Source organism: Carcharhinus amblyrhynchos, chromosome 29, assembly GCF_965287045.1.
Source record: "Carcharhinus amblyrhynchos chromosome 29, sCarAmb.v2.hapA, whole genome shotgun sequence".
Classification (NCBI taxonomy): Eukaryota; Metazoa; Chordata; class Chondrichthyes; order Carcharhiniformes; family Carcharhinidae; genus Carcharhinus; species Carcharhinus amblyrhynchos.
The window spans coordinates 34,071,803-34,098,564 of NC_137352.1; the positions used below are offsets into that span (position 1 = coordinate 34,071,803).

Below are 26,762 nucleotides of genomic sequence, written 5' to 3' on the forward strand. Positions count from 1 at the left end.
ATGAATCACCTCACACTTATCAGGGTTAAACTCCATCCGCCACTTTTCGGCCCAGATCTGCATCCTATCAATGTCTCTTTGCAGCCTATAAGAGCCCTCCATCTCATCCACTACTCCACCAATCTTGGTGTCATCAGCAAATTTACTAACCCACCCTTCAGCCCCAGGGGCATGCGCGCGCGGGTGCAGAAAGATGCGCGCGCGCGCACACACACACACTCACCTGTAATCAGGAATTGGAGCCCATCTGATAGGCTCTGAAACTGACTGCAGGATAGCCATTTCATACCAGAGATTGGTGAACCTGGTACAGACTGGCATATGATTGGGGATCTTCAGGTATGGATAACAAAGTCAGTCTTCATTAGACACATACAGTCCCGTTAGTCAGAAAGGATTCCTGGGAGAACACATACACGACTCAAACTGTTTTATTGCAATTACTGTACAGGTTCATAATGATATTGTTTTATAGACTGAAGTGGATTACAAGTGGAGCCAGTACATGAAGGGGGAATGGGAGCAGGTCCTTCAACACTGGACACAGCTGCCAGTTAAAACACAATGTGAAATAATGAGCAGGCACTGGGAGATCTGGCTAATAAATAAATCCCTCTGGGCATTCGTGTCTGACAGTCTGCTCCAATAATCACTGCTCCTGGGGCTGATTCACTGATGCTGCAGTTGTCACGACAACAGTGGAGATGGGTTTGGTGGAGCTGATGACTGTTCCTTGATGAAGTTGCTGAGTTGGCAAGTGCTGGATCCTCAACTGAAAACAGGGACACAAGATTAGAGTCAGAGAGATTTGCAGCATGGAAACAGGCCCTTCGGCCCCACTTCTCCATGCATCCCTTCATTTAACCACTAAGCTAGTCCCAATTTCCTGTGTTTGGCCCATATCCTTCTATACCCATCTTACCCATGTAACTGTCTAAATGCTTTTAAAAGACAAAATTAAACTAGGGCAGGGGCAAGGATGTAGATCTTCACCAGAGATTTGACCCACCAGGCATCGCTCTCTACAAAACACTTCCCACAGCAGGTTCCCACCAATATCAGTGACGGTGGGAAAGGAGTTATTATCAAATAAAGCAATCAGTCTGAAGATGTCAGAATCAAAAGTGCCAACAGTGGATATAGCAAAGCAATATGGCTCAAAAGTGACAATCGATTTATTTACCTGGACCTTTAAACCTCAACTGATTTCTTAGTAACTGATGTCCAGCGTACCCAAACACCAAAGAATAGCTGCACCATTCCCCTGATTCCCTCCGAATTCCCGCTCTGCCCCATTACCTGTGTGGCCTGTCCCTGCTGTTGAAGTTGCTGGAGTTGCTGCGCGGTGACAAAGCTGACAGGCTTGTTCCCCGTGATTAGTTTGGTCCCTGCTGGCATGGTCGTCAAAATGATGTTCCTCCCAAGTCCACTGATACTGGAAAGAAACAGAATTCATTGAGAAACAGCTGCACATTCAGAACTTGGATCAAAATGAGTAAAAGCTGCCCCAGCAGTCCAGGAGACTCTGTCTCCCTTTGGGTCCATGTATGGTCACTCAGACCAACCCCTGAACAACCTGGCAGCCTGGGTGGGATTGTGGTTGGTGTAGACTCAATGGGCTGAATGGCCTCATTCTGCACTGTAGGGACTCTACGATTCTATGAATGTTTACAGTATAGAAAGAGGCGGCACACAGTGGTTAGCACTGCTGCCTCATAGCACCAGGGACCTGGGTTCAATTCCAGCCTTGGGGGTCTATGTGGAACAAAGAACTGTACAGCACAGGTACAGGCCCTCTGACTCACCAAACCTGTGCAAACACATGATGCCTTTCAAAAGTAAAGGCCTTTTGCTTCTCTACGGTCCGTATCTCTATGTCCTGCCTATTCATGTATCTGTCACGATGTCTATTAAACATTGTTATTGTATCACCTCCTCTGGCAGCACATTCCAGACACTTGCCGTTCTGTATATAAAACTTGCCTCTTGTATCTCTTTTAAATTTCCCCCTCCTTTTACCTTAACCTACGTCCCTGAATAATTGACATTTCGACCCTAGGAAAAAGAGTCTCGACTATCCAGTCTACCCCCACCTCTCAATGTTTAAACTTCTATCAGGTTGCTCCTCACCTTCTGATGTTTGAACATTCTTCCCATGTCTGCATGGGTTTTCTCCACATGCTCCAGTTTCCTCCCACAGTCCAAAGGTGTGTAGGTTAGGTGAGTTGGTCATGCTAAATTGCCCCTTAGTGTCCCAAAATATGCAGGTTAGATGGATGAGCCACAGTAAAAGCGTGGGGCTCTGGATTAGAGCAGGGGAGAGGGCCTGAGCAAGATGCTCTGCCAGAGAATTGGTGCAGGATTGATGGGCCAAATATCCTCCTTTTTTACTGTAGGGATTCTATGAATTTTGCCTATTGTGTCCAGTATAATTACAGTATACAATACAGAAGGAGGCCATTCAGCCCTCTGAGTCCGCACCCACTCTCCAAATGAGCATATCACACTGGCCCACCTCCCACCCTCTCTCCATAACCCCATGCATTTACCATGGCCAATCCACCTAACCTGCACATCTTTGGAATGTGGGAGGAAACCGGAGCACCCGGAGGAAACCCGTGCAGACATGGACAGAACACGCAGACTCCGCACAGTGATCCAAGCCAGGAATCGAACCTGGGTCCTTGGTGCTGAGACACAGCAGTGCCACTGCGTTGCCCCCAATCTTATCATCCACAACAACCTTCTTCGTCACTTCATCAAAAAATTAAATCACTTTAGTGAAGCACAGTTTGCCTTTAACAAATCTGTGCTGGCTTCCTCCAAATGGCTGTAAACCTAGATTATAATTTCTAAAAGCTTAGCCAATGTTGAGCATTAGATAGTGCTGAAGAAATTACCTGTCCTCAATTATAACCCCTAGGTTGCTTTGCCAAACTCAACACAGACTAGTAATGGAACCTGATCCTTCTGGCTTACCAGGATAATGTCCCTCTGGCCTTCCTTGTGTAGTCTGAGCACACAGCAGTTCAGGACTACAAACTCAAGACTGCACTGCCTCTACATTTAGGTTACTTCACTAGTTTGCTGTTCTGCAAAGGGAACTACATCACACCCAAAACTTTTTCTCGTTGAGTCACAGACTTTGGGATCATTCATGCAACACTTAAATACCAGATGGTAATTAATTTGGGCTAGCTGCATTTATAAAAAGATGAATGGAAGATCTGGAACTGGTTAGGCCTCAGTGTCACACTTCAGGGAAGATGTAAAGACCTGATGGCACAGGGCAGGTTTACCAGGAATTAAAGAAACTTCAGGTATGAGAAAAGGTTGGAAAGATTTGCAATTTTCTCTTTGGAAGAGAGATCAAACAATGATTTTAATATCAGATTCTGCGATGATGAGGTTTTGTTACAGAAGATAAAGAAAAACAATTCTCTCTGGAGACTGGTCAATAAACAGAAATTCAAAATGACCTCAGTTGAAGATGAGGAGACATTTTCCCCACTCAGTTGTCAGGACTTGGCACCCTCGCACTGAAAAGGCAGTGGAAGCTGACAGCAGTAATAATTTTAAAAGGCAGATAGTACGAACAGCGGGGGTGTGGAGTTAAGCATGAATGCTAAAATCCGTGAGCCAGCAGAAGATACGATATAAATGTAAGTTTCCGTGTCCTCTTGCCTTTCTTTCAACACAACAATAATTTGAATATCTGTTAGCTGTGGCTGCTTGTAAATACTCTTGTTGTGGAGATCCCGGCGTTGGACTGGGATAAACACAGTAAGAAGTCTCACAACACCAGATTAAAATCCAACAGGTTTATTTTGTAGCAAAAGCCATTAGCTTTCAGGGCTTTGCCCCTTCATCAGGTGAGAGGGGAGTTCTGATCACAAACAGAGCATATAAAGGCACACACTCGGTTTATAGAATACTGATTAGTAATTCTATTGCTAATTAGTAATTCTAATCAGTATTTTGTAAACTGAGTGTGTGCCTTTATATGCCGTGTTTGTGATCAGAACTCCCCACTCACCTGATGAAGGGACAAAAGCTAGTGGCGTTTGAACGTAGAACACTACAGCACAAACAGGCCCTTTGGCCCACAAGTTGCGCTGATCATATCCATACCTACCAGGCCATAGAACTATCTGTAACTCCCAATCCCATTAAATCCCATGTACTCATCCAGAAGTCTTTTAAAAGACCCCAGCGAGTTTGCCTCTACCACCATCGACGGCAGCCGATTCCACTCACTCACCACCCTCTGAGTGAAAAACTTACCCCTAACATCTCCTCTGTACTTGCTTCCCTGCCCCTTAAACCTGTGTCCTCTCGTAGTGACTTTATAAGACCCTTGTCAGACCCCAGTTGGAGTACTGTGCGCAGTTCTGGTCACCTCACTACAAGAAGGATGTGGAAGCTATTGAGAGGGTGCAGAGGAGATTTACAAGGATGTTGCCTGGATTGGGAGGCATGCCTTATGAAGATAAGTTGAGGGAGCTGGGACACTTCTCCCTGGAGAGACAAAGGTTGAGAGGCAACCTGATAGAGGTTTATAAAATGTTGAGAGGAATAGATAGGGTGGATTCTCGGAGGCTATTTCCCAGGGCTGAAATGGTCGCTATGAGAGGACACAGGTTTAAGGTGCTGGGAAGCAAGTACAGAGATGTCAGGGGTAAGTTTTTCGCTCAGAGGGTGGTGAGTGAGTGGAATCGGCTGCTGTCGGTGGTGGCGGAGGCGAACTCGCTGGGGTCTTTTAAAAGACTTCTGGATGAGAACCTGGGATTTAATGGGATTGGGGGTTATAGATAGGTCTATGGCTTGGTAGGTATAGATGTGATTGGCGCAACTTGTGGGCCGACGGGCCTGTTTATGCTGTAGTGTTCTATGTTCTAAATAAACCTGTTGCATTTTAACCTGGAGTTGTGAGACTTCTTTCTGTGTAAATACTCTCTCAGTTCCTTAGCAGCTTCATCAGACTCAATTGTCATTCTTCTTAGATCATCTGCAAATTGGATCAATTGATATTTTAGCTGCTGAATCCAGATCATGTTTGTAAAAGATAAATAGAGGCACAAGCACCTATCCTTGGTACACTCTGCTTAATTCATCTCTGCTATTATCACCCCTACCCATATTACCCCAATTATTACTTACTTTGCTCCAAGGTTACCCTTGATGATCTGTCCTGCCATCACCCCCTTTCCTTTAAGTGGTTGGTTAAGCACTGATAATGGCACAGTGATGGTAGCAGGCAGCTTAGTCTGCAAAGGAAATCAGATGCAAGTCATTAGTAACATGGTTTTAGCTGCTGTTATACATTCAGGGTTACTTTAGAGATAATATCTTCCTCTTTCACTGGACAGAGTTCACCTGAATAAATGCATCAGCACAGCACGATCCAAAGGGAGTAACAGTGGGACAGTCTGCTTTACGCGGTCAATTCTAGACACTGCACTGAATACAACGTGGGCCACAGTCATTTACAATTAAAATCCTCTGATGTCACTCCCACAGTAAGTTATATACAAATCACACACGGCAACTGCATTTTAAACAGTAACTAACCTTCGATGTTATTGCCAGATCAAACTCTATAGAAAAACCCGATAAACATTCGCTCTTACTTTCTGCTATTTATTAATCCTGGTGTATTTCCAGCACATTCCCAGATTCCAATGTATACAACTTCCAGGAATACAATCGGACACTTTTGTATACAACCTCTGGGTACACAGTCTGCCCGGCAGCACAACATCCGGGTTCAATTATAGAATCTCGACAATGCAGATGCAGACCATTCGGCCCTGCGAGCCCGTGCTGACAATAATCCCACCCAGGCCCTATCCCTGTAATCTCACACATTTACTCTGCTGGTCCCCCTGACACTAACGGGCAATTTAGCATGGCTATTCAATCTAACCTGCACATCTTTGGATTGTGGGAGGAAACTGGAGCACCCGGAGGAAACCCACGCAGACACAGAGAGAATGTGCAAACTCCACGCAGAGAGTCAGCTGAGGCCAGAATTGAACTCAGGTCCATGCTGCTGTGAGGCATCAGTGCTAACTACTGTACCATCATGCTGCACACACTCTAACCTTATTATATACAACCTTTTTTTTATTCATTTGAGAGACATGAGTGTCGCTAGCTGACCAGCATTTATTACCTATCCTAGTTGCTCTTGTTCAGACAGCAGTTGAGATTCAACCACACTGCTGTGACTCTGGAGTCACATGTAGGCCAGACAGGGTAAGGATGGCAGATTTCTTTCCCTGAAGGATACTAATGAACCAGATGGGTTTTTCTGACAATCCACAACGGTTTCACGGTCATCCGTAGATTCTTAATTCCAGATAGCTTTTCTTATTGAATTCAAATTTCACCAACTACCATCCCCACCATCTGGGGGGTCCCCCAGAACATTAGCTGAGGTTCTGGACTAATAGTCTTGCAATAATACCACTAGGGCCACCACTTCCTCTTGTACACAGTCTGATTCTGCTCTCTACAACCTCCAGGTACAACTCATCTAAACCTCCCAGAGTTATCAGTAGCTCACAGTGGTGAGTGATGACAAGTGTGATGGTTGAATAGTATAGAATTGAGGCAGCGCAGTTTAGGATGCAGTACACTTCATAGGGGTTGGCATGTGGGAGGTCAGCAGGGAGAACATGGGAATTATCAGTCTATGGTTAAGGATCTGAGCAGCAGATTAGTTGAGGTCAGGGCAGAGATGTTTAACATTATGGATTTTGTAATGCAAAGGGTGTGGGGTGGAAACACAGCACAGGGTTCAATCGGTGGGTATGGTTTTCAACAATCTGAAACAATGCTTGTGCATGTAAGTAGTGGCGAGGATTAGATAAATGCTCGATTTAAAAACAGCTTTACAGCCAATGAAGTACTAGTGGAGTGTTATCACTGTCGTAACGTGGGAAATATAGCAGCCAATTTACACACAGCAAGTCCCACAATCAGATCAGAGAACTCCTATTTTCTTGGAATTACCAATACCAAATCCGCTTCTTCAACCTTCGGAAAGGTGGAGGCTGGAGGGTGTCATCATTAGTCAAATCTCAAACTGGACTAGCCACATAAATGCAGCCCAAGGCTGAATAATTTGTGGCAATGACTCAACTCTTAACTTCCCAAAGTCTCTCTCCCATTCACAAGGACCTAGTCACGCCATGAATTCCACCCCTCAAGCCTGCTTTGACATTTGATAAGATTGTGGCTGATCTGATTGTTGTCACTATGCCCCTCTCCACCCCTTGACTCCCTTGTCAGTAAAGAATCTACCTAACCCACATACTCACTGACCCTGCCCGCACTGCTGTCAGTGGAAGAGAATGCCACAGATTCAACTCTTAGAGGAAACAATTCTCAAATCTGCCTTAAATGGAAACGGCTTATTTTTAAACTGTGTCCCAGTTCTAGTCTATTCCACAAAGGGAAACATCCTCTATCCTCTCTTAAATGAGATCAAAACTGTACATAGTTCTTTCGATGTGGTCTCACCAATGCCCTGTAAACTGTATATCCCGGTCTCCAAACAAAAAATAAGAACATTCCATTCATCTGCATATTCATTTGCTGTACCTGCATACTATTTGTGTTTCACGGATCAGGAATGTGCCAGGAGTGTAATGGAATACTCTCCACTTGCCTGAATGGGTTCAGCTCCAACAACACTCAAAAAACTGGACACCATCCAGCACAAACTAGCTCCCTGAATCAACAGCCTATCCATCTCCTTAAGTATTTACTCCCTTCACTACTGACACATAGTGACAACAATGTGTAATATCTACAAGAAGCACTGCAATAGGTTGCCAAGACTACACTGACAGCATATTCCAAACCAATGCCTCTACCAATGGGAGATACAAGGTAACACCATCACATCTAAGTACTCCTCAAGGTCATACACTATCCAGACTTGGAAATATATCTTCATTACTCAAGTGCATAAAATCATCCACAGAGCTTAGAATAATAAATAATGACCAACTGCCTTTCCTATGATTAATCTGGTGCTTAAATCCTGGATCACATTGATTTTAACTTCCATCCCTATACGCCTTGGAGAAAGACTGTAACCACCCAGATTTTGCCTATAAATAAACAGTAAAATCAGCCCGCTAACAGTTCCTGGGTATTCCCATGAGACTTAACCCCTGTTCTATATATAGTTAAGTATCACATCAGAACTCATTCTAAATTTAAATATCAAACTTACCTTGTAAAAGGGACATGAATTAGAATCATTAATATTTATTGGCAACATATTTCTGCCCAACAGTGAATGGACAAATAAGCACATTTGAAATAATTGTTCCTGTTTGTAGAATTTCTAAGCACTATGATAATCCAAACTAATATCAATAATTTATCCAAAATCAAGCTGACTTTTCTCTTTCAACCTCAACTCAATCCCTCGATTAATGAAGGCCAGTACGCCATACGCCTTCTTGACCACATCCTCCACCTGCGAGGCCGATTTAAGAGTCCTATGGACCCAGACCCCAAGATCCTTCTGCTCCTCAACACTGCTAAGACTCCTACCCTCGATATTGTACTCCTGCATCCCATCGGACCTGCCAAAATGGACCACGACACATTTATCCGTGTGGTGTTGTGGGATTTCTTTCTGTTTTACCCCAGTCCAATGCTGGCATCTCCACATCAGAGTTTAAATGGACAGTTGTTACACTGGATTTCCATTTTAAAATTGCTCTTGACAGCACCTTCACTGCTCCTTTGTTTCAGGTACAAACAGTGGCTTAGATTTTGTTCATTTACACCATGTTCTACAAATTTTAGTTTGCATTTTCTGTGGTTAGTGCAATGATTAGCCTGCTGTCCCTTTACCCCTATGAAGTCTTCTACAAGCCCTGAGCACAAAGAGAACACCCTGCAGGACATTTCCTGGTGCCACGTGCTGAATGAGAGAGGGAGGGGCAGAAAGATGGTGCAAGATGGGAGGTTTCAGATTCAGTCTGTGAATCAGACTGTTACCGCTATCCTCACACGCAGGGTAATTAATGTCAGCAGAGGATTGAACTAATAGACGCTGAAAGGTGGGTGGGGTGGGAAAAACTAAAAACAGATTACTTGCATCCCAAACAGTTGACACAACATGCAGGAGACAGAATAATGTGATCACATAACCAACATAAGCTCTGCAATCCTGCCACATCCAGTTGTGAACGGTGGTGAGCAATTAAAGAACTAATTGAAGGAAGTGGTGTCACAAACACCGTCATCCTCGATAATGCAGGAGGTCAGCACATCAGTACAAAAGATAAGGTTGAAGCATTTGCAGCAATCTTCAGCCAGAAATGCCGAGTGGCGATCCAGCTCAGCCTCCTCCAGCGATCCCGGCCAATTCAATTCACTCCATTTGATATTATGAACACTTGAAGTAAATGGATACTGCAATGACTACTGGCCCTCCGGCATCTTGCCGGCAATGTGGAAAATTGCCCAGGTATGTCCTGTCCACAAAAAGTAGAACAAATCCAACATGACCAATTACTGTCCTATCAGTCTATTCTCCATCTTCAGTAAAGCGATGCAAGTGTTATCAACAATGCCATCGAGCAATAACCATCGCTCAGTTTGTATTTTGCCAGGGTCGCTCCACTTTTGATCTCATTACTACTGGAGGTGAGGTGACTGCCCTTGACTGAATGATGCGACAAGAAGGCTTAGCAAAAACAAGGCTAGGTAATCAGCAAGAAAACTGTGTGGGTCATACCTAGCAGAAAGGATGATGACCATGATTGTTTGAGGTCATCATCACAGCCCCAGGACATCACTGCAGAAGTTCCTCAGAGTGGTGCCCTGGTTCAAGCATCTTCAGTTGCTTTATTATCACCTTCCCTCAAGCAGAAGTGATGTTTGTTGATGATTGCACAATATTCTGCATCATTCACAATTTCTCAGATACGGAGAGCAGTCCAAGTTCATAAACAGCAAGATCTGGACAATATTTAGCAGTGGGATAATAAGTAGCAAGCATTCTTCCACATGAGCCCAAGCAATAATCATCTTCAACAAGAGAGAATCTCAGCATTTAATAGCATTACTTCTACTTTCGAGAACCTGGAAGTTACTATTGACCAGAAACTGAACTGGACAAGGCATATAAATACCATGGTTATAACAGCAAGTCAAAGGCTGAGAATTCTGCAGTGAATAGCTCACCTCCTGACTCCTCAAAGCACGTTCTCCATCTACAATACACAAGTAAGGATGTGATGGAACAGGTGCAGTTTCAACAACATTAAAGTTCAACCCCATTCAGGGCAAAGTAACCCACTATATTCACACACCATCCACCCCTGAAACATTCACTCCCTCCATCAACTGATGTACAATGGCAGCAGTATGGACTGTATACCAGATGCACTGCAGCAACTCATCAAGGCTTCTTCAACAGTAACTTCGAAACCAACTTGAAGGAGAAGGTATGGGAACAACACCATCACCTGCAAGTTCTCCTCTAAGTCACACACCATTGTGACTGTGTACCAATGCATTTGTTTCAAATCAAAGTGACCTTGGCATTTCAACATTCAATGCAGTTAGTATATGTAACACAGGATAATGTCCATACTAACAGCAGGACATGACCTTGCTGCATTATATAAATGCAAAGTGAAAAAGAAACTACAGCTGTGCTTCACAAACTATTTTACAATCTGACCCTATTTGAACTCATCACCATATCCTCAAAGGCACTTAAGGATGGGCAACAAATGCTTGCCCCAAGCTCATGTCCCATGAAAGCCAAGATTTATAAAGACCTGTGGCAATTAACATCACCTCAGACACCAAAAAATCAGTAAAGCAATGTGGGCACATTCTGTGCACAATTATCAAGGTTCAAGAAAAATCAACATATCTTATACATCAAATAAATAAGAAAATACTTTGTAAAAATGTTATTATTTTATGTACTTGTATAGGTTACAGCCAAGCTGTCTATATTCCCTGGCGACAGGGAATCTTCTCCCCTCTCCCTCCACCACACACACTGTAAACAGCAAAACTCCGCCACCCAGACACACATTCCCCTCTCTTCCCAAACATTTAAGAAAATGCTTAAAAGCAGACATCATCTTTTACTGTCCGGAAAAAGCGACATTAAAATTCCTGTAATAAGTGACTGTTTCTGATAATGAAATTTGACACCAAGCTTTAAGTGGCTTATAAATGTAGACTATAGGATTTGACCAGGTACATGGTGAACACTACCAAATATTTCACTGTTTCATCACGTGTAATATGGACACTGTTAACATGGTCAAACACAAGGCAAATGCTAAAATCTGAAAACTAATAGAGACCAATGTTTGAAATTATCTCTTTGTTTCTGCTGTGGGAGACCCTCTTCCTTTAATTCTTTTCCAAAGGCACAAGCACAGCATTGTTCAACCCACCAGCAGCCTCCTGTTTGTGCTCCAACCATTCATTCTTTACATGTAAGCTTGGTCAATGAATGTCAGAAGGCTACTTAGTCACAGAGACTATCACAGCCAAGCCTAATTCCAAACTAATCATCGAATAGCACCTCATATCATTTCTAACACCCAACTCACCTGACCCCCAGTCTGATCGTCCAACATGCCTGTCCCCAATGTCAATTTCCAAATAAGAACCTCCCAATTTCTTATGTCCTACGTTCCCTAATGTCTAATTCAGCCCAGGTATCAAACATTGAATTCCCACACCCCACCCAGCAATGTCCAACTCACACCCACTCTGTTCCCCAGCTGCTGAACTGCCTGGCAGACAGTAAATCAGTCCCTGCTGTTAAATTCAGCAGAACCTCCAGGACACTAAATCCTTCATCCTGCCTCACTCCCACATGGGAAACATCCTCGCAACATCCACCCTGTCAAGTTCCCTCAAGATCTTGCATGTGTCAATAACGTCACCTCTTGTTCTTCTAAGCTCCAAGGGCCAGTCTTTAATTTCCTTGATGGTCTTTATTTATTTGAATTTTATCAACGCCCTCTGATATGTTTGTAGGACTGTATAAGTACTCTGGAAGATCAGGATAGTCGCCAACGTAGTAGGGGAGCGATTGTAACCCTGGCAACTATGTCCTGAGTCTTGGAAGATTAACCTAAATCAATCAAAACCATTGTAAAGTTTGGGGAACAAGAAAGTTATAATCGTAGGACCAGTTTGCTCATATCTCGTTGGATTAAAGGTGATTTGTTTATCTTTGTGACAACCAATCCGAAGATTACAATGATCTGTGCTCCTGGACCTTCAAATCTCTTTGGATCTCCACAGTTTCTACTTTTCCATTACTGAGAAAGCGTCCTACTCTATCAGTCCACAGTGAATGGCCTCATGTGTCTACACTACAATCCATTTGCCACAGTATTGCTCATTCAGTGAATTTATCAGCATCTCTTTGTAATTTTATGCATCCATTTATACAGCTTACAATGTCACTTATCTGTATATCCATGATAAATGTGGACACTTAGCTTTCTATTTTATCATCAGCATTGATAAACATAGGTAAATAGTTGAGGCCCCAGATAGGACACCAGTCACACCCTGCCAATTAGAATCCCTGAACTCTGTCTCCCGCTGCTCAGCCAATTGCCTAAACAGCTCAATAATTTGCCCTCAATTCCATGGGCTTCAACATTAGCTAACAACCTCTTACTTTATCAAATGCCATTCGGTAAAATAAGAGGCCTGGAAATTCTTGCTGGATATGAAGGCTACAACATCAGAGGCCTGTACCAAAAATATGATCCTGGCACTATACTGGATTGCTATAGGTAACAACTGGTCAAGGAACCCTAGCAACAACCAGGATCTAGGACAGTAGAGACTCCTCAGAACAGATTAGACTTCTTGTCAAAAAGAGAATAAGAACAATTGAAACATGCAATTTTAAAAAGATGAGCAGCACAATATGTTTTAACATTTTTTAAAAAAAGTTTATTTATTAGTGTCACAAGTAGGCTTACATTAACACAGCAATGAGATTACTGTGAAAATCCCCTAATCACTACACTCCAGCGCCTGTTTGGGTACAGTGAGGGAAAATTTAGCATGGCCGATACACTAACCAGCACATCTTTCAGATCGTGGGAGGAAACTGAGCACCTGGTGGAAACCCATGCAGACATGGGGAGAACATGCAGATTCCACAAAGACAGTGACTCAAGCCAGGAATCAAACCCAGGTCCCTGGAGCTGTGAGGCAGCAGTGCTAACCACTGTGTTGCTCTAGTTAGAGGGAATATTGAAGGAAATGTCTGCCATTCCCAATATATAAGTTTAAAAAAGGCAGTGCTGGGATCATTGAGATAATATCTATGCAAGTATACAAAACAAGTCCTTCAGCGTTAAGGGCATGGTTCACAGACATTATTCCCAGCAGCGAGGCCACATTTCAGCTGGTAGGAGGTACCACCACAAACAGATATTTCCAATAAACCAGTAACTCAGAGTTGAGGAAAGAGAGAAGGAATTCCCACCATTGCCATGCCTTGAGGAAATGATTCAAAATTTTAGGAGCTTTGGAGGATTGGAAGATGGATGAAAGATTTTATAAGGGACGAGAGGCAAGATAGAAACTATGGGTTATTGAGCACATTTGTTTTGAGTCAGGTCTAAAGAATTGTGCCCAGTACCCCCAACCCGACACTCACTTTGTCATTTTGTGCAGTATCGCAAAGCTGACATTTCCCCTGCTAGGATGCCCAATATCAATCAAATAAAATTAGTCACTATGTCCCCATACTTGAGATATATTTAGACCCAAACCAGAGATTTCCATAGCCACTGTGCCTCCAAAATCCTGAACTGTAACAACCATTATGTCCACCAACACAACCACCTCTGCTATGCACCATACATCCAATACCCTGAAGCACTAGACCCTAGAAGTAACAGGCCAGGTAAACCAGAAGACTTTCTTCTTTGTTACATCAGCACTTTTCCCTGACAAATTGCAATATTTTTCTATTCCATTCCAGAATGGAGAAACACGTTCCAGGCTGACATTTTGCTACATAGTGAGTGTTGGATAGTTGGAAGTGCTGTTCTGCTGATGACATTTTAAACACTTGGTTTCGCTAAATGAAGACCAATCATAGGAGAAATGACAATGCTACACAATAACAACAGCTTGCATTTATATAGCACCTTTACCATCATAAAGCATCTCAAGGTTTTCAACAACATTTTCAAACAAAATTTAACACCAAGTCACACTTGATTTAGAAGAAAATCTTTCATCAAAGAGGATAGTTTTACGGAGCAAGAGGCAGAGATGTTTAGGAAATGACTTGCACACCTTAGGGTCTGGCAGCTAAAGACACGTCCATCAATGGTGAAGCGATTAAGGTCAGGATATTTGAGACGTCAAAACTAGGGGAACTTTGATTGCCAAAGGTTTGTAGGCCAGAGAAGGTTTACAAAGATAGGGACAGGCCAGACCATGCAGAGATTTGAAAACAGTATTAAGGGCTTCAAAGTGGAGACACTGCCTGACTGGTACAACAAATGTTGGTCAGAGGGTACAGGTAGGTGAATGAGACTTGGACTGGAACACATACAAGTTCCAAGTCATGTTCCAAGAATGCATGGTGCTATGGTTTATGAACTTTGATGATGTTGGGCCTCCCCAAATAGTTGGTATGGGTAGAACCAGAAAGGAAAGTAATCACCATGGAAGAAAAGGGTTTGAACTTACCGCTTGTGTTGTGGACACCATCGTTGCACTGACAGGAACCTGTCTCACTGTGGTCGTACCTGTCCCTATAGAGATTGGCAGTCCAGCCGTAGGCGTTACTTTGGTGATTGCTTTAGATCCGGCTGTTGCCAGAGTTACAGCAGCTGATGTCATTGTACCAGCACCTGTGAACAGTTTGCTGGAGGTTGCCACGGCAATGGCCTGTCCCGATTTGGGAATGACCCCAAGTCCAGGCATTATTCGGATGGTAGCTGCTGGTTTGGTGTCTGTTGATGAGAGGGGAGCACTGGCCTTACCCTTTTGGTCAGCGACTGTTACAGCCAGAGCTGGCATTAGCCGGATGGCAGCACTACTCGCCTCTGTTACTTTTAAGTCCGGAGTCACCTTGACCACTGTGGAGGTGGTGGAAGAGGTGGTGCTGGTGGATGACTTAACCATGGAGTCCGTTGGAGGCATGGCTGGAGTGACGTGAAGAGTGGCTGAAATTCCTTTTCCCCCGAGCATGTCTGGTGTGAGTTTCACAGTGGTGACTGGTGCCTTGGTTAATGTGGCCATCATGTCCTGTGTAATACGAAGCACCGTCTGCCCTTTGGAGTCAGTGGTGATTGAAGATGGTGCCAACCGCAGAACGTCTTTGCCCTGGATCTGGATGTTTGTCGCTGTGAGCGGGATCCCAGTACTAGATTGCGTCTTCATCCCAAGCTGGCCTGCAATAGCAACCTAGAGAAAAATATTCTCCATTCAATTACTGCAGGCATTTACTGACATCATCAGTGTAAACAACCAGAATTTAAACATCAGGTCTCAAAACAGGGGTCTTAGCCCTGCCAAATGCACAGAAAAATGAGAACTACTTGGTGAGAGTCTGTATCACAGCTAAAATGATTGAGATATTCTCTAAGTCATACACCGCTTACAGTGTAACAGCAGCAATTCACTGAGCAATCTAAAACTGCACAAGGAGATCAGGATCAGACACCAAACAAGAAAGAGCAGGAACTGCAATCACCTTGTGCCCAGCCTCGAACGGGTAACTCGAGCTCTCCAATCGGGCAATTAAAATCTCCGTTGACTCTATTCAGTCTGCGCTCGGCCCAATAAATGGAGATGAGCAATTGTTCCAAAACTCTGCTGTTTCCCAAAGGCAATGGAATTAGTACTGTGTTTGACTTCAGGTGATGAAGCGCTGTTTGAACAGAACAGTGGCACGGCAGCACAGTGATTAACACTGCTGCCGCACAGTGCCAGGGACCCAAGTTCAGTTCCAGCCTCAGGTCACTCTGCAAACTCCACACATTCTCCCAGTGTGTGTATGGGTTTCCTCCAGATGGTCCAGTTTCCTCCCACACTCCAAAGATGTGTAGATCAGGTGGATTGGCCATGGTAAATATGAGAGGTTATGGGGATAGGGCGGGAGAGAGGGGCTGGGTATGATAATCTGTCAAAAAGGATGCTTTGGGACACTTGAGTGTTACAAGGTAGCTAGGAATGAGTTAAAGAAAGGGCTTAGGAGAGCCAGGAGGGGGCCTGAGAAGTCCTTACGGTCAGATAAAAGGAAAACCCCAAGGCTTTTTACTCTTAGGTGAGAAGTAAAAGAATGACCATGGTGAGGTTAGGGCCAGTCAGGGATAGTACTGGGAACTTGTGCATGGAGTCAGACGAGATGGATGAGGCGTTGAATGAATACTTTTCTTCAGTGTTCACTAAGGAGAGGGGCTGTGTTTTTGAGGATGAGTGCGTGATACAGGGTGATAGGATGGAGGAGGTAGATGTTCTGAGGAAAGATGTATTAGCAATTTTGAAAGACCTGAGGGTCGATAAGTCCCCTGGGCCAGATGGGATACATCCTAGGATATTTTGGGAGGCAAGGGATGAGATTGCAGAGCCTTTAGCTTTGATCTTTCAGTCCTCACTGTCCACGGGGATTGTGCCAGAGGACTGGAGAGTGGCGAATGTTGTTCCTCTCTTCAAGAAAGGAAATAGGAATGACCCTGGTAATTATAGGCCGGTTAGTCTTACTTCAGTGGTCGATAAGTTAATGGAAATGGTCCTGAGAGATAGGATTTATGACCATTTGGAAAGATGCACTTTAATCCGGGATAGTCAGCGCGGTTTTGTGAGAGGTAAATCCTGCCTGACAAATTTGACTGAATTCTTTGGGGAGGTAACTAAGTGTGTAGATGAAGGTAGAGCAGTTGATGTTGGATACATGAATTTTAGTAAGACGTTTGATAAGGTTCCCCATGGTAGGCTCATAAAAAAGGTAAGGAGGTATGGGACAGAAGGAAATTTGGCTGATTGGATAAGTAACTGGCTGTCTCACAGAATAAGAAGTCTGACAACACCAGGTTCAAGTCCAACCGATTTATTTGATAGTAAACTCACAAGCTTTCGAGGTTAAGCTCTTCTTCAGGTGAATGGAGAGTTCTGGCCTCAGACAGAGCATATAAAGCACAGACAGTTTACAGATTACTGATTAGAATGCGAATCTTTACACCTAACCTGCTGTTCAAGTCCTAAAGTGGCCGACAATGCGAGTGGAAGGAGCACTGATCACAGGTTAAAGAGATGTGTATTGTCTCCACACAGTACAGTAAGTGAGGTTTTGCAAACCCAGGTAAATCATGGGGATTACAGATAGTGCGACATGATCTTGGGTTCATGTCACACTATCTGTAACCCCCGTGACTTGCCAGGGTTTGCAAAACCTCACTCACTGTGCTGTCTGGAGACAATACACATCTCTTTAACCTGTGATCAGTGCTCCTTCCACTCACATTGTCGGCCACTTTAAGACTTGAACAGCAGGTTAGGTGTAAAGATTCGCATTCTAATCAGTAATCTGTAAACTGTCTGTGCTTTATATGCTCTGTCTGAGGCCAGAACTCTCCATTCACCTGAAGAAGAGCTTAACCTCGAAAGCTTGTGAGTGTACTATCAAATAAATCGGTTGGACTTAAACCTGGTGTTGTCAGACTTCTTACTGTGTTTACCCCAGTCCAACGCTGGCATCTCCACATCATGTCTCACAGAAGACAGGAAAATTTTCAGACTGGAGGCCAGTTACCAGCGGTGTACCACAGGGATCAGTGCTGGGTCCTCTGCTATAGTGATTTTTATCAGTGTCTTGGAAGAGGGGGCTGAAGGGTGGGTTAGTAAATTTGCTGACGAGACCAAGATTGGTGGAGTAGTGGATGAGGTGGAGGGCACTTGCAGGCTGCAAAGAGACATTGATAGGATGCAGAGCTGGGCTGAAAAGTGGCAGACGGAGTTTAACCCTGATAAGTCTGAGGTGATTCATTTTGGTAGGACAAACTTAAATGTGGATTACAGGGTCAACAGCAGGGTTCTGAGGAATGCGGAGGAACAGAGAGATCTTGGGGTTCATATTCACAGATCTCTGAAGGTTGCCACTCAAGTGGATTTTGCCGTGAAGAAGGCTTATAGTGTGTTAGCGATTATTAACAGGGGTTTGAGTTTAAGAGCTGTGGGGTTATGCTGCAACTATACCGGATGTTGGTGAGACCACATTTGGAATATTGTGTTCAGTTCTGGTCACCTCACTATAAGAAGGATGTGGAAACATTGGAGAGAGTGCAGAGGAGATTTACCAGGATGCTGCCTGGTTTGGAGGGTAGGTCTTATGAGGAAAGGTTGAGGGAGCTGGGGCTTTTCTCTTTAGAGCGAAGGAGGATGAGAGGCGACTTACAGGTTTATAAGACGATGAGGGGGATAGATAGAGAGGACATGCAGAGACTATTTCCTCGGTGGATGTAGCTGTTACTAAAGGGCATAACTATAAGGTGCATGGTGGGAGATATAGGAGGGATGTCCGAGGTAGATTCTTTACTCAGAGAGTGGTTGGGGTGTGGAATGGACTGCCTGCTGTGATAGTGGAGTTGGACACTTCAGGAGCTTTCAAGCGGTTATTGGACAGGCACATGGAGCACACCAGAATGATAGGGAGTGGGATAGCTTGATCTTGGGTTTGGACATAGCTCGGCACAACAGAATCGATGGGCTGAATAGCCTCCTTCTGCACTGCAGGGATTCTATAACTGGAAATTATTTAACTGTAAAATCAGAAGCTTAAAAGTTAATGAGGTCTCTCAAAAAACAGTTCCCATTCTCTACGACTTCTGTAGTTGGCTATGCTGCTGATCGGAGCAAAGCACTGAAGTTAATTCATTAAAATATCAGGGGTGGGGAGTTGCTGTTGAGCTACACAAGCTATTGAATTGCTGTTCTTCACAGAGCAGCACACTGTAAGGAAGGAAAATTCAAAGGGTAACAAAGTCACCAAAGAACAACCCTTGCCCTTCCCTTGCAATAGAAGCAAAGATTTGTTCTTGCTGTGCCCACCTGCCTCATGATGCTTTGTCCAGCGACACTCTGGATGATGGTGCTCGCAGTGCTGGATGTGGTGCCGTTTAGTGTACTGGAGACTGTTTTTGAAGCAGCATTGATTCCAGCCACTGCCAGGTTTGCTTTTGTAGTTTGCTGGATGTGGACAGTACTGACACCAGACTGCGCCTTCACAGGCACCGTCAGAATAGACTACAAGAGAGAAGTTATCACAGAATCAGAAAACCCATCCCTCATTCGTGAAACTCTTAGCCAGATGGACAATTAAGATCTTAAGAACTAGGAGCAGGAGTAGGCCATCTGGCCCCTCAACTTGGTCCACCATTCAATAAGATCATGGCTGATCTTTTTGTGGTCTCAGCTCCACTTACCTGCCTGCTCACCATAACCCTTAATTCTTTTACTGCTCAAAAAATTATCTTTGCATTAAAAACATTCAATGATGTAGCCTCAACTGCTTCACTGGGCAGGGAATTCCACAGATTCACAATCTTTTGTGTGAAGAAGTCCCTCCTCAACTCAATCCTAAATCTACTCCCCTTATTTTGAGGATATGCCCCATGGTTCTGGTTTCACCCACCAGTAGAAACGACTTCCCTGCTTCTATCTTAGCTATTCCCTTCATAATCTTACATGTTTCTATAAGATCTTCCCTCATTCTTCTGAATTCCAATGAGTATAGTCCCAGTCTACTCAGTCTCGCCTCATAAGCCAATTCTTTCAACTCCGGAATCAGCTTCGTGAATCTCCTCTGCACCCCCTCCAGTGCCAGTATATTCTTTCTCAAGTAAGGAGACCAAAACTGTACACAGTACTCCAGGTGTGACCTCATCAGTACCTTATGTGGCTGCAACATTAGCTCCTTGTTTTTAATGCCATCTCTCTAGCAATGAAGGACAGAATTCCATTTTGCCTTCTTAGTTACCTGCTGCACCTGCAAACCAACTTTTTGTGATTCATGCACAAGGACACCCAGGTCCCTCTGCACAGCAGCACGCTGCAACTTTTTTTACCATTTAAATAATAGTCCATTTTGCTGTTATTCCTACCAAAATGGATGACTTCACATTTACCAACATTGTACTCCATCTGCCAGACCCTCGCCCACTCACTGAGACCATCTATATCCCTTTGTAGACATCCAGTGTCCTCTGCACACTTCGCTCTACCATTCATCTTAGTGTCATTTGCGAACTTTGATGCACTACACTTGATCCCCAACTGCATATCATGAAGCAGCCCATTCACTTCTGCATAGTGAAAAATAAGAACAGCATTAGACATTCATTCTGTCGTTGTTCCTATTCTGGATTTTAGCTGGATGCTAAAACTGGAAGTACATTGGTAAATTGGGGGCGAAACAGTGATTAGCAATGCTGTTTCGCAGCGCCTGAGACTCAGGTTCAATTCCAGCCTTGGGTCATTGTCTGTGTGGAGTTTGCACATTCTCCCAGTGTCTGTGTGGATTGAGATGTGCGGGTTAGATGCATTGACCATGTTAAATTGTCCCTTAGTGACAGGGGTTAGCAGGGTAAATATGTGGGGTTACGGTGGGATTGTTGTTAGTACAGCTCCTCCTGCACTGTAGGGATTATAAAAAAGTACACCTTAAATAGCAAGAATTCTGTTGAGATAGAGGATATAACGTTTTTTTTAAAAAAATAATATAAAAGCATTGGGAAATGAGAGGAAAGCAACAGCTGAAGAGTGAGTCCTGATGCAGCTCAGAGCCGACTGGGCCCCTATCGGTGCTGCAATTTCTCATTCTAGAAAAACAACTCCCCACTGCCCCCTACAATCAGTAAATGCAGAAAATGCAAACTCAACAATCTCAAATTGATGAAAGGAATTTAATTTCAGAAGACTTGTATTCTCTAAGTCGACATGTCTGTAAATCACAGTACTGTGCATTTGTTCCTTACCTGAGGCAGTACTTTAGTGTGAGCAGCTGCACTGACCGTAGGGAGCCGGATCTGATGCTGATGTTGTTGGACTTGTTGTACCACAGAGGCTTGGTGAGAACTGGAGGCTAAACTTTGTTGAGCGGAGACAACCCGGACCTGAGGTAGAGGAGCTGCTACAGACTGAGACAGGACCCGTGTCTGAGTCTGTGCTCCAGTGTATTGTCCTGGCTGTGCTCCAGAAAGGAGGTTCCCAAGCTGAGGCATTGTAGGTGAGGACACCAACAAAACACTGCAAATAAAGAAAACCCCTCAAATTAAACAGTTGTGAATCACAGAATCTCATAATGCAAAAGATGACTTTTGGCCCATCAAAACAGCCCAACAAATGAGAAATACCAACCTCCCTACCTACTTGGCCCATACCTAGAATGTTCTGACGTGTCAAGTGCTAATCCAGGTACTTTGTAAAGAACATGAGGCACTTTGCCTCCACCGCCCTCCCAGGCAGCGCATTCCAGATGGTCACCACCCTCTGGGTGAAAAAGATTTTCTTCTCATCCCCCCTAAACTTCCTGCCCCTCACATTGAACTTGTATCTCCTTATGACTGACCCTTCAACTAAGAGCAACAGGTGCCCCTTATCCACTCTACCCATACCCCTCGTAATCTTGTACACCTCAATCAGGTCACCTCTCAGTCTTTTTTGCTCAACAAAAACAACCCAAGCCTATCCAATCTCTCTTCATAACTTAAATATTCCATCCCAAGCAGCATCCTGGTGAATCTCCTCTGCAACCCCTCCAGTGCAACCTCATCCTTCCTATAATGTGGTGACCAGAACTGTACACTGTATTCTAGCTTTGGCCTCACCAAAGTTCTCTGCAACTCCAACATGACTTATCTACCTTCGTAATCTATGCCTCGATTGATAAGTGTCCTGTATGCCTTTTTCACCACCCTACTAATATGCCCTTTTGCTTTCAAAGATGGAACCTTTGTTCCACAGAACTTCCTAGTGTCCCACCATTCATTGAATATTTCCTATTCATCCACAAAATGCCTCCTTAATATTATTTCACAAAGGGCTGGGGCAAGGATATTGTGCTGCAAACACTCCAGTAACTTCAGCAACGCCCTTGCCTGTGAAATAAAACTAAACTAAAACTAACTGAAGACACGTTTGCTCAGGCACCTCTTACGTTTAGAGGACAATGAAGGAGCTGTCACTGGGGAACTCCCTTATTACCAGCACCATGTCTGTACCTACATCACAGAGACTGCAGCAGTTCAAGAACGCAGCTTATTGCCACCTTTTCAAAGGCAATTAGGGATGGGCAATAGATGTTGACTGAGCAGAGACGCCCACATCCATTGAACAAATAGATTTAAAAACAGCTTTGTTGTGTAACTGACCTTTGACCAGATTTGACGAGTTCTGGTGCACTAGTTGTTTGAACTTTGTTGCCGTCAGTAGGTGCCGGTGGGGATGTCGGTGTAATCGGTAATGTAGGAGTTACTGGAGTCACAGGTGTTACAGGCAAGCTGGAATCTGCCAACACCTGGGACCCCAGAGATTGCTCAGAAAGAGGTAGCTTTGTTACGCTCTCCTTACCAGAGGACTTCTAGAGAAAACAAATATAACATAAAAATCCATTCCCAGTGCGCAGAAAAGAAAATTAAAGTGCAGCTGGTTATCTGGCACTCCTCACACTAATGGACAATTCTCCTGTCTGCTGGAGACCTTCTGACTGCTCAACAACCAGCCGACCAACATCTCTGATTAACTCAGACTGGTCGACAAACAGGATCTTGTTCAAAGCACCTTTCAAACGAATATTCTTGCACTAAGCTGATTTGTAAACAAATATTGTACGGTTCCAATTGGGGTATAATTACGGAGGGAATTCAAAACTAAGGGGCAGAGCAAGAAAGCAGCATCAAGAGGTAAAATACGCTGAGTGAAAATGAAGCTTTTGTTGGTTGGGCAAGAACAAGCCAGAGCAGGCACTCTGGGCCAAATGGCCTTCCTCTGGGCTATGTGATTATTTGATGTTCTGCACAAACATTTCTTAACTGAGCAGTTGGTGAATCTGTTTAACAGGCTCCCTCGGGAAATTTTGGAAGTAGAACATGTTGATTCGTTCAGGTTAAACAGATTCCTTAGAGAAAATAATATTTTAGGATGCAGAGTCTGAGTGACTTGCAAGATGACACGATAAGTGCAGCAGATATGAGGAACAGATAAACTTTGTAGAAGGATCATCTATTTCTGAAACAGTAACTGTTTATCCCTTCACAGATACTGCCAGACATGCTGAATATTTCCAACATTTTCTGTTTTATTTTAGATTTCCAGCATCGGTAACGTCATTTTTAGATAACTTTAAATCGATGATTGTCCTCTCAATCTGTTGTAGACGAACTGATTGATTATTATTATCGACTAATAAAAATCAAAGGAAAAGGTTGAAGTTTAACAATTGCAATGTTCCCAGAGGAGAGTAGATTGAGTACATATCAGCTGGATAGTGAGGCATTTGAGTATAGGAATAGTTCCAATCTTCTAAGTATTTAATCCTTATCCATATAGATTGAAATTTAATTCGAGGATATGGACTAGTTCCAGAATGTGGACATGCCGGCGTTGGACTGGGGTAAACACAGTAAGAAGTCTGACAACACCAGGTTTAATCCAACCGATTTATTTGATAGTAAACTCACTAGCTTTCGAGGTTTCCCTCTTCTTCAGGTGAATGGAGAGTTCTGAACTCTCCTGAAGAAGAGGGAAACCTCGAAAGCTAGTGAGCTTACTATCAAATAAATCGGTTGGACTTAAACCTGGTGTTGTCAGACTTTTTACCAGTTCCAGAATGGCAGTGTCTTCCTGTAGATAATGCCACTTTCAGATCAGGCCACACAAGGAGACCGTGGCAATCCCTATTGGTCATTAGGAAGTCCTTAGTTTAGACACTGGGGTACTATTAGAGTATAAGAGCTGGCGTCTAATGCTTCAGTTGTACAGAACGTTAGTTAGACCGCATTTGGAGTACTGCGTCAGTTCTGGTCACCTTACTACCAGAAGGACGTGGAGACCATGGAGAGAGTGCAGAGGAGTTTAACAAAATGCTGCCTGGTATGGTAGGACTGGGATGTGAGGAAAGATTGGGTAAACTGGGGCTTTTCTCCTTAGAAAGACGGAGATTAAGGGGGGATCTGATAGAGGTGTATAAAATAATGAAAGGTGTAGATAGAGTCAACAGTAGCAGGCTTTTTCCTAGATTGGAGACAAATATCACAAGGGGTCACGAGCTAAGGGTGAGGGAGGAGAAGTATAATATAGATACTAGAGGGAGGTTTTTCACACAGAGGGTCGTGGGGGTATAGAATGCGCTACCAAGTAAGGTGGTTGAGGCAGGCATGCTGGACTTGTTTAAGGTTTACTTAGATAGGCACATGAGTGACACAGGGATGGAGGGTTATAGGCGACAGTTTTAAAAAGGGTCAGAGCCTCGGGACGATACTGAAAATGTAATACTACATCTTAATGTTTTGTCTCTTTTAATCCGCAGGTGTGTCGGTCTACCTTGTTGTCAAACGAGGGGCATGTACATGGTGGGTCGTGCGTGGGCTGCTCTTGGATGTTTCGAGAGTAGCCTAGTGCTTTGCGTCGTTGTGTGTGCTTAAACCTGGACCAGCAGATGGGCACCACAACAGCTCAGTGACTATCACTGCTAGCTTTGCAGATACATGGATTTGGGCTGGTGTCTGTGGGAGTTTGCACATTCTCCCTGTGGTTGCGTGGGTTTCCTCCGGGTGCTCCGGTTTCCTCCCACACCCCAAAGATGTGCTTTTAGGCTGATTGGTGTACCAAATTGACCCTACACTATTTTCCCCTGAATCTGGTTACAATAGGGGCACCGTTAGCTTACACACAGGGCAAGGTAGGTGTAGGAAAATGCTTTGTTAAGATGGCAGCACGGGCTCATTGGGCCGAAGGGCCTGTTTCCCGTCCTGGGTTGTTCTTTGTTTCGTTCCTGGTCATGGAACCCATTCCCTTTTGTACACAATGCTGTTTCCCCAGATCAGGAGATGAGTTGTAACAAGAGTGCCTGGATGTTCAGGACCCAGTGCCATGATGCACCAGAAGTGCCCATGCGTTGCAGGATTACCTAGGAACATAAATATAGGCCATTCAGCCCCTCAAGACTGTTCCACCGTTGAATTAGATCATGGCTGCTCTGTATCTTAATTCCATTTCCCTGGTGCTCCCCATCTTTCGATATCCTAATCAAGCAAAGATCTACTGATCTTGCTTTAGAAAGCTCTAACTGACCCCTGCATCAATATCTGCTTGACAACCGAGTTTTAGGTTTTCATGAACTTTTTTTTTGAAGAGTTTCTTGATTTCACTTCTTAAAAGGCCTCTTTCTTATTTTAAAATGATTGTTCTAGATTTCTGTAGCACAGCAAATTATCCATCCCATTGAATCCTTTTCAAACTTTAACACTGACCTCAATCAGGTCACCCTCAACCTGCTAAATTTAAGGGAATAAAACTAAGCAACCCGAGAATTTAACCATCGCTGGGACAGTATCAGCATTGGAAAGCTTAGCTACGTTCCGTCCAAAAGGTAATATATTCTTCCAGAGGTGTAGTGCCCAGGAATGAGTAGTTTCCCTAAAGCATAACCCCCTCTTGTCATTCAACTTCTTGAGATAACCTTCCCACATTCTATGAGATTTGAGATTGTTGTTGGCTGTTGCGTGTACTGATTGGGCCTGAGTGGTGTGAACTTGTCCTCATTGGTAGCCAGCGAAGGAAAGACAAAGTCACCTCACTATAGAATAGCATGAGTATGGACAAATCCCACAATAAACCCAGCGGTAGCCCGAATCCTTGACCTTGAGGTGAGGGAGGCACCGGAATTTTCTTAGCTCCTGAGTAAATAATACTCACAATCTTGGTTGTCAGTTTAGGTTTCTGTTGTAATGCCTTCTTGGCTTTAGCTGCTGCAGCCTGGGCCTGGTGAATCCGTTCTGTAATAATTGAGAAAAGAATAAGTTAAATCTCAGTATCTGTTCACAGGTAACATCATTGCTAATCATCCTGAAGTTAAGATATTTCAGAAATATCAACAATACAAAATATTCATAGGCTGTACTTGGGATCACCAGTATCCTTGGCAACAGGGAGGGGTGGAAAAGTGCCCTGGTATGTGAATCACAAGAAGTTAGTATAGAGGCACAGCAGGTAATTAAGAAGGTAAATGGAATGCTGTCATTTATTGAAGAGAAATGGAAAATAAAAGTTAAGGGTGTTTTGTATTGGATGTTGGTGAGACCATGTCTGAATTACTGCTTACAGAAAGAATATAGTAAGAAGCCTCACAATACCAGGTTCAAGTCCAACAGTTCATTTGGAATCACAAGCTTTCAGAGTGCTGCTCCTTCATCAGGTGACGGGACTCGAGGGGCCTACTCCTGCTCCTGATTCATATGCACATTTGTATGCTTGTTTTGGAAAGGACTGCTTCATTGGGGATTTTGTCTATGTAATGCACCTTAGACACTGGAGATGGAAGTTCCGAGTACTAGTAGATGTAAGTTAGCCAGCACTGCTGCTACACAGCAATGTGCTGAGCATGCAGGACTTGGAGATTGATTAGCTGGACCAAGGTGCCAGTTTGTTGTATTATTAATAAAAATAGAAAAAGCTGGAAAAACCCAGCAGGACTAGCAGTATCTTCC

General features: G+C 43.8%; 1 protein-coding gene across 3 annotated transcripts in view; it reads right to left on the minus strand.

The window, feature by feature from the left end:
• Positions 1–423: 423 nt before the first annotated feature.
• Positions 424–26,762, minus strand: part of nfrkb (nuclear factor related to kappaB binding protein) — a 70,648-nt gene continuing 44,309 nt past the window's right edge. For 2 of the 3 annotated variants that reach the window (XM_080214727.1, XM_080214725.1), the window contains exons 19-26: positions 25,972–26,051; positions 22,428–22,636; positions 21,033–21,303; positions 19,108–19,302; positions 14,746–15,465; positions 5,161–5,267; positions 1,300–1,435; positions 424–772 (exon numbers count right to left, since the gene is read on the minus strand). In XM_080214727.1, coding sequence (XP_080070853.1) covers positions 650–772; positions 1,300–1,435; positions 5,161–5,267; positions 14,746–15,465; positions 19,108–19,302; positions 21,033–21,303; positions 22,428–22,636; positions 25,972–26,051 — 1,841 coding nt within the window. In that variant the 3' untranslated portion in view covers positions 424–649. The remainder of the gene's footprint in view (positions 773–1,299; positions 1,436–5,160; positions 5,268–14,745; positions 15,466–19,107; positions 19,303–21,032; positions 21,304–22,427; positions 22,637–25,971; positions 26,052–26,762) is intronic. The other variant, XM_080214726.1, reaches the window with a different exon arrangement.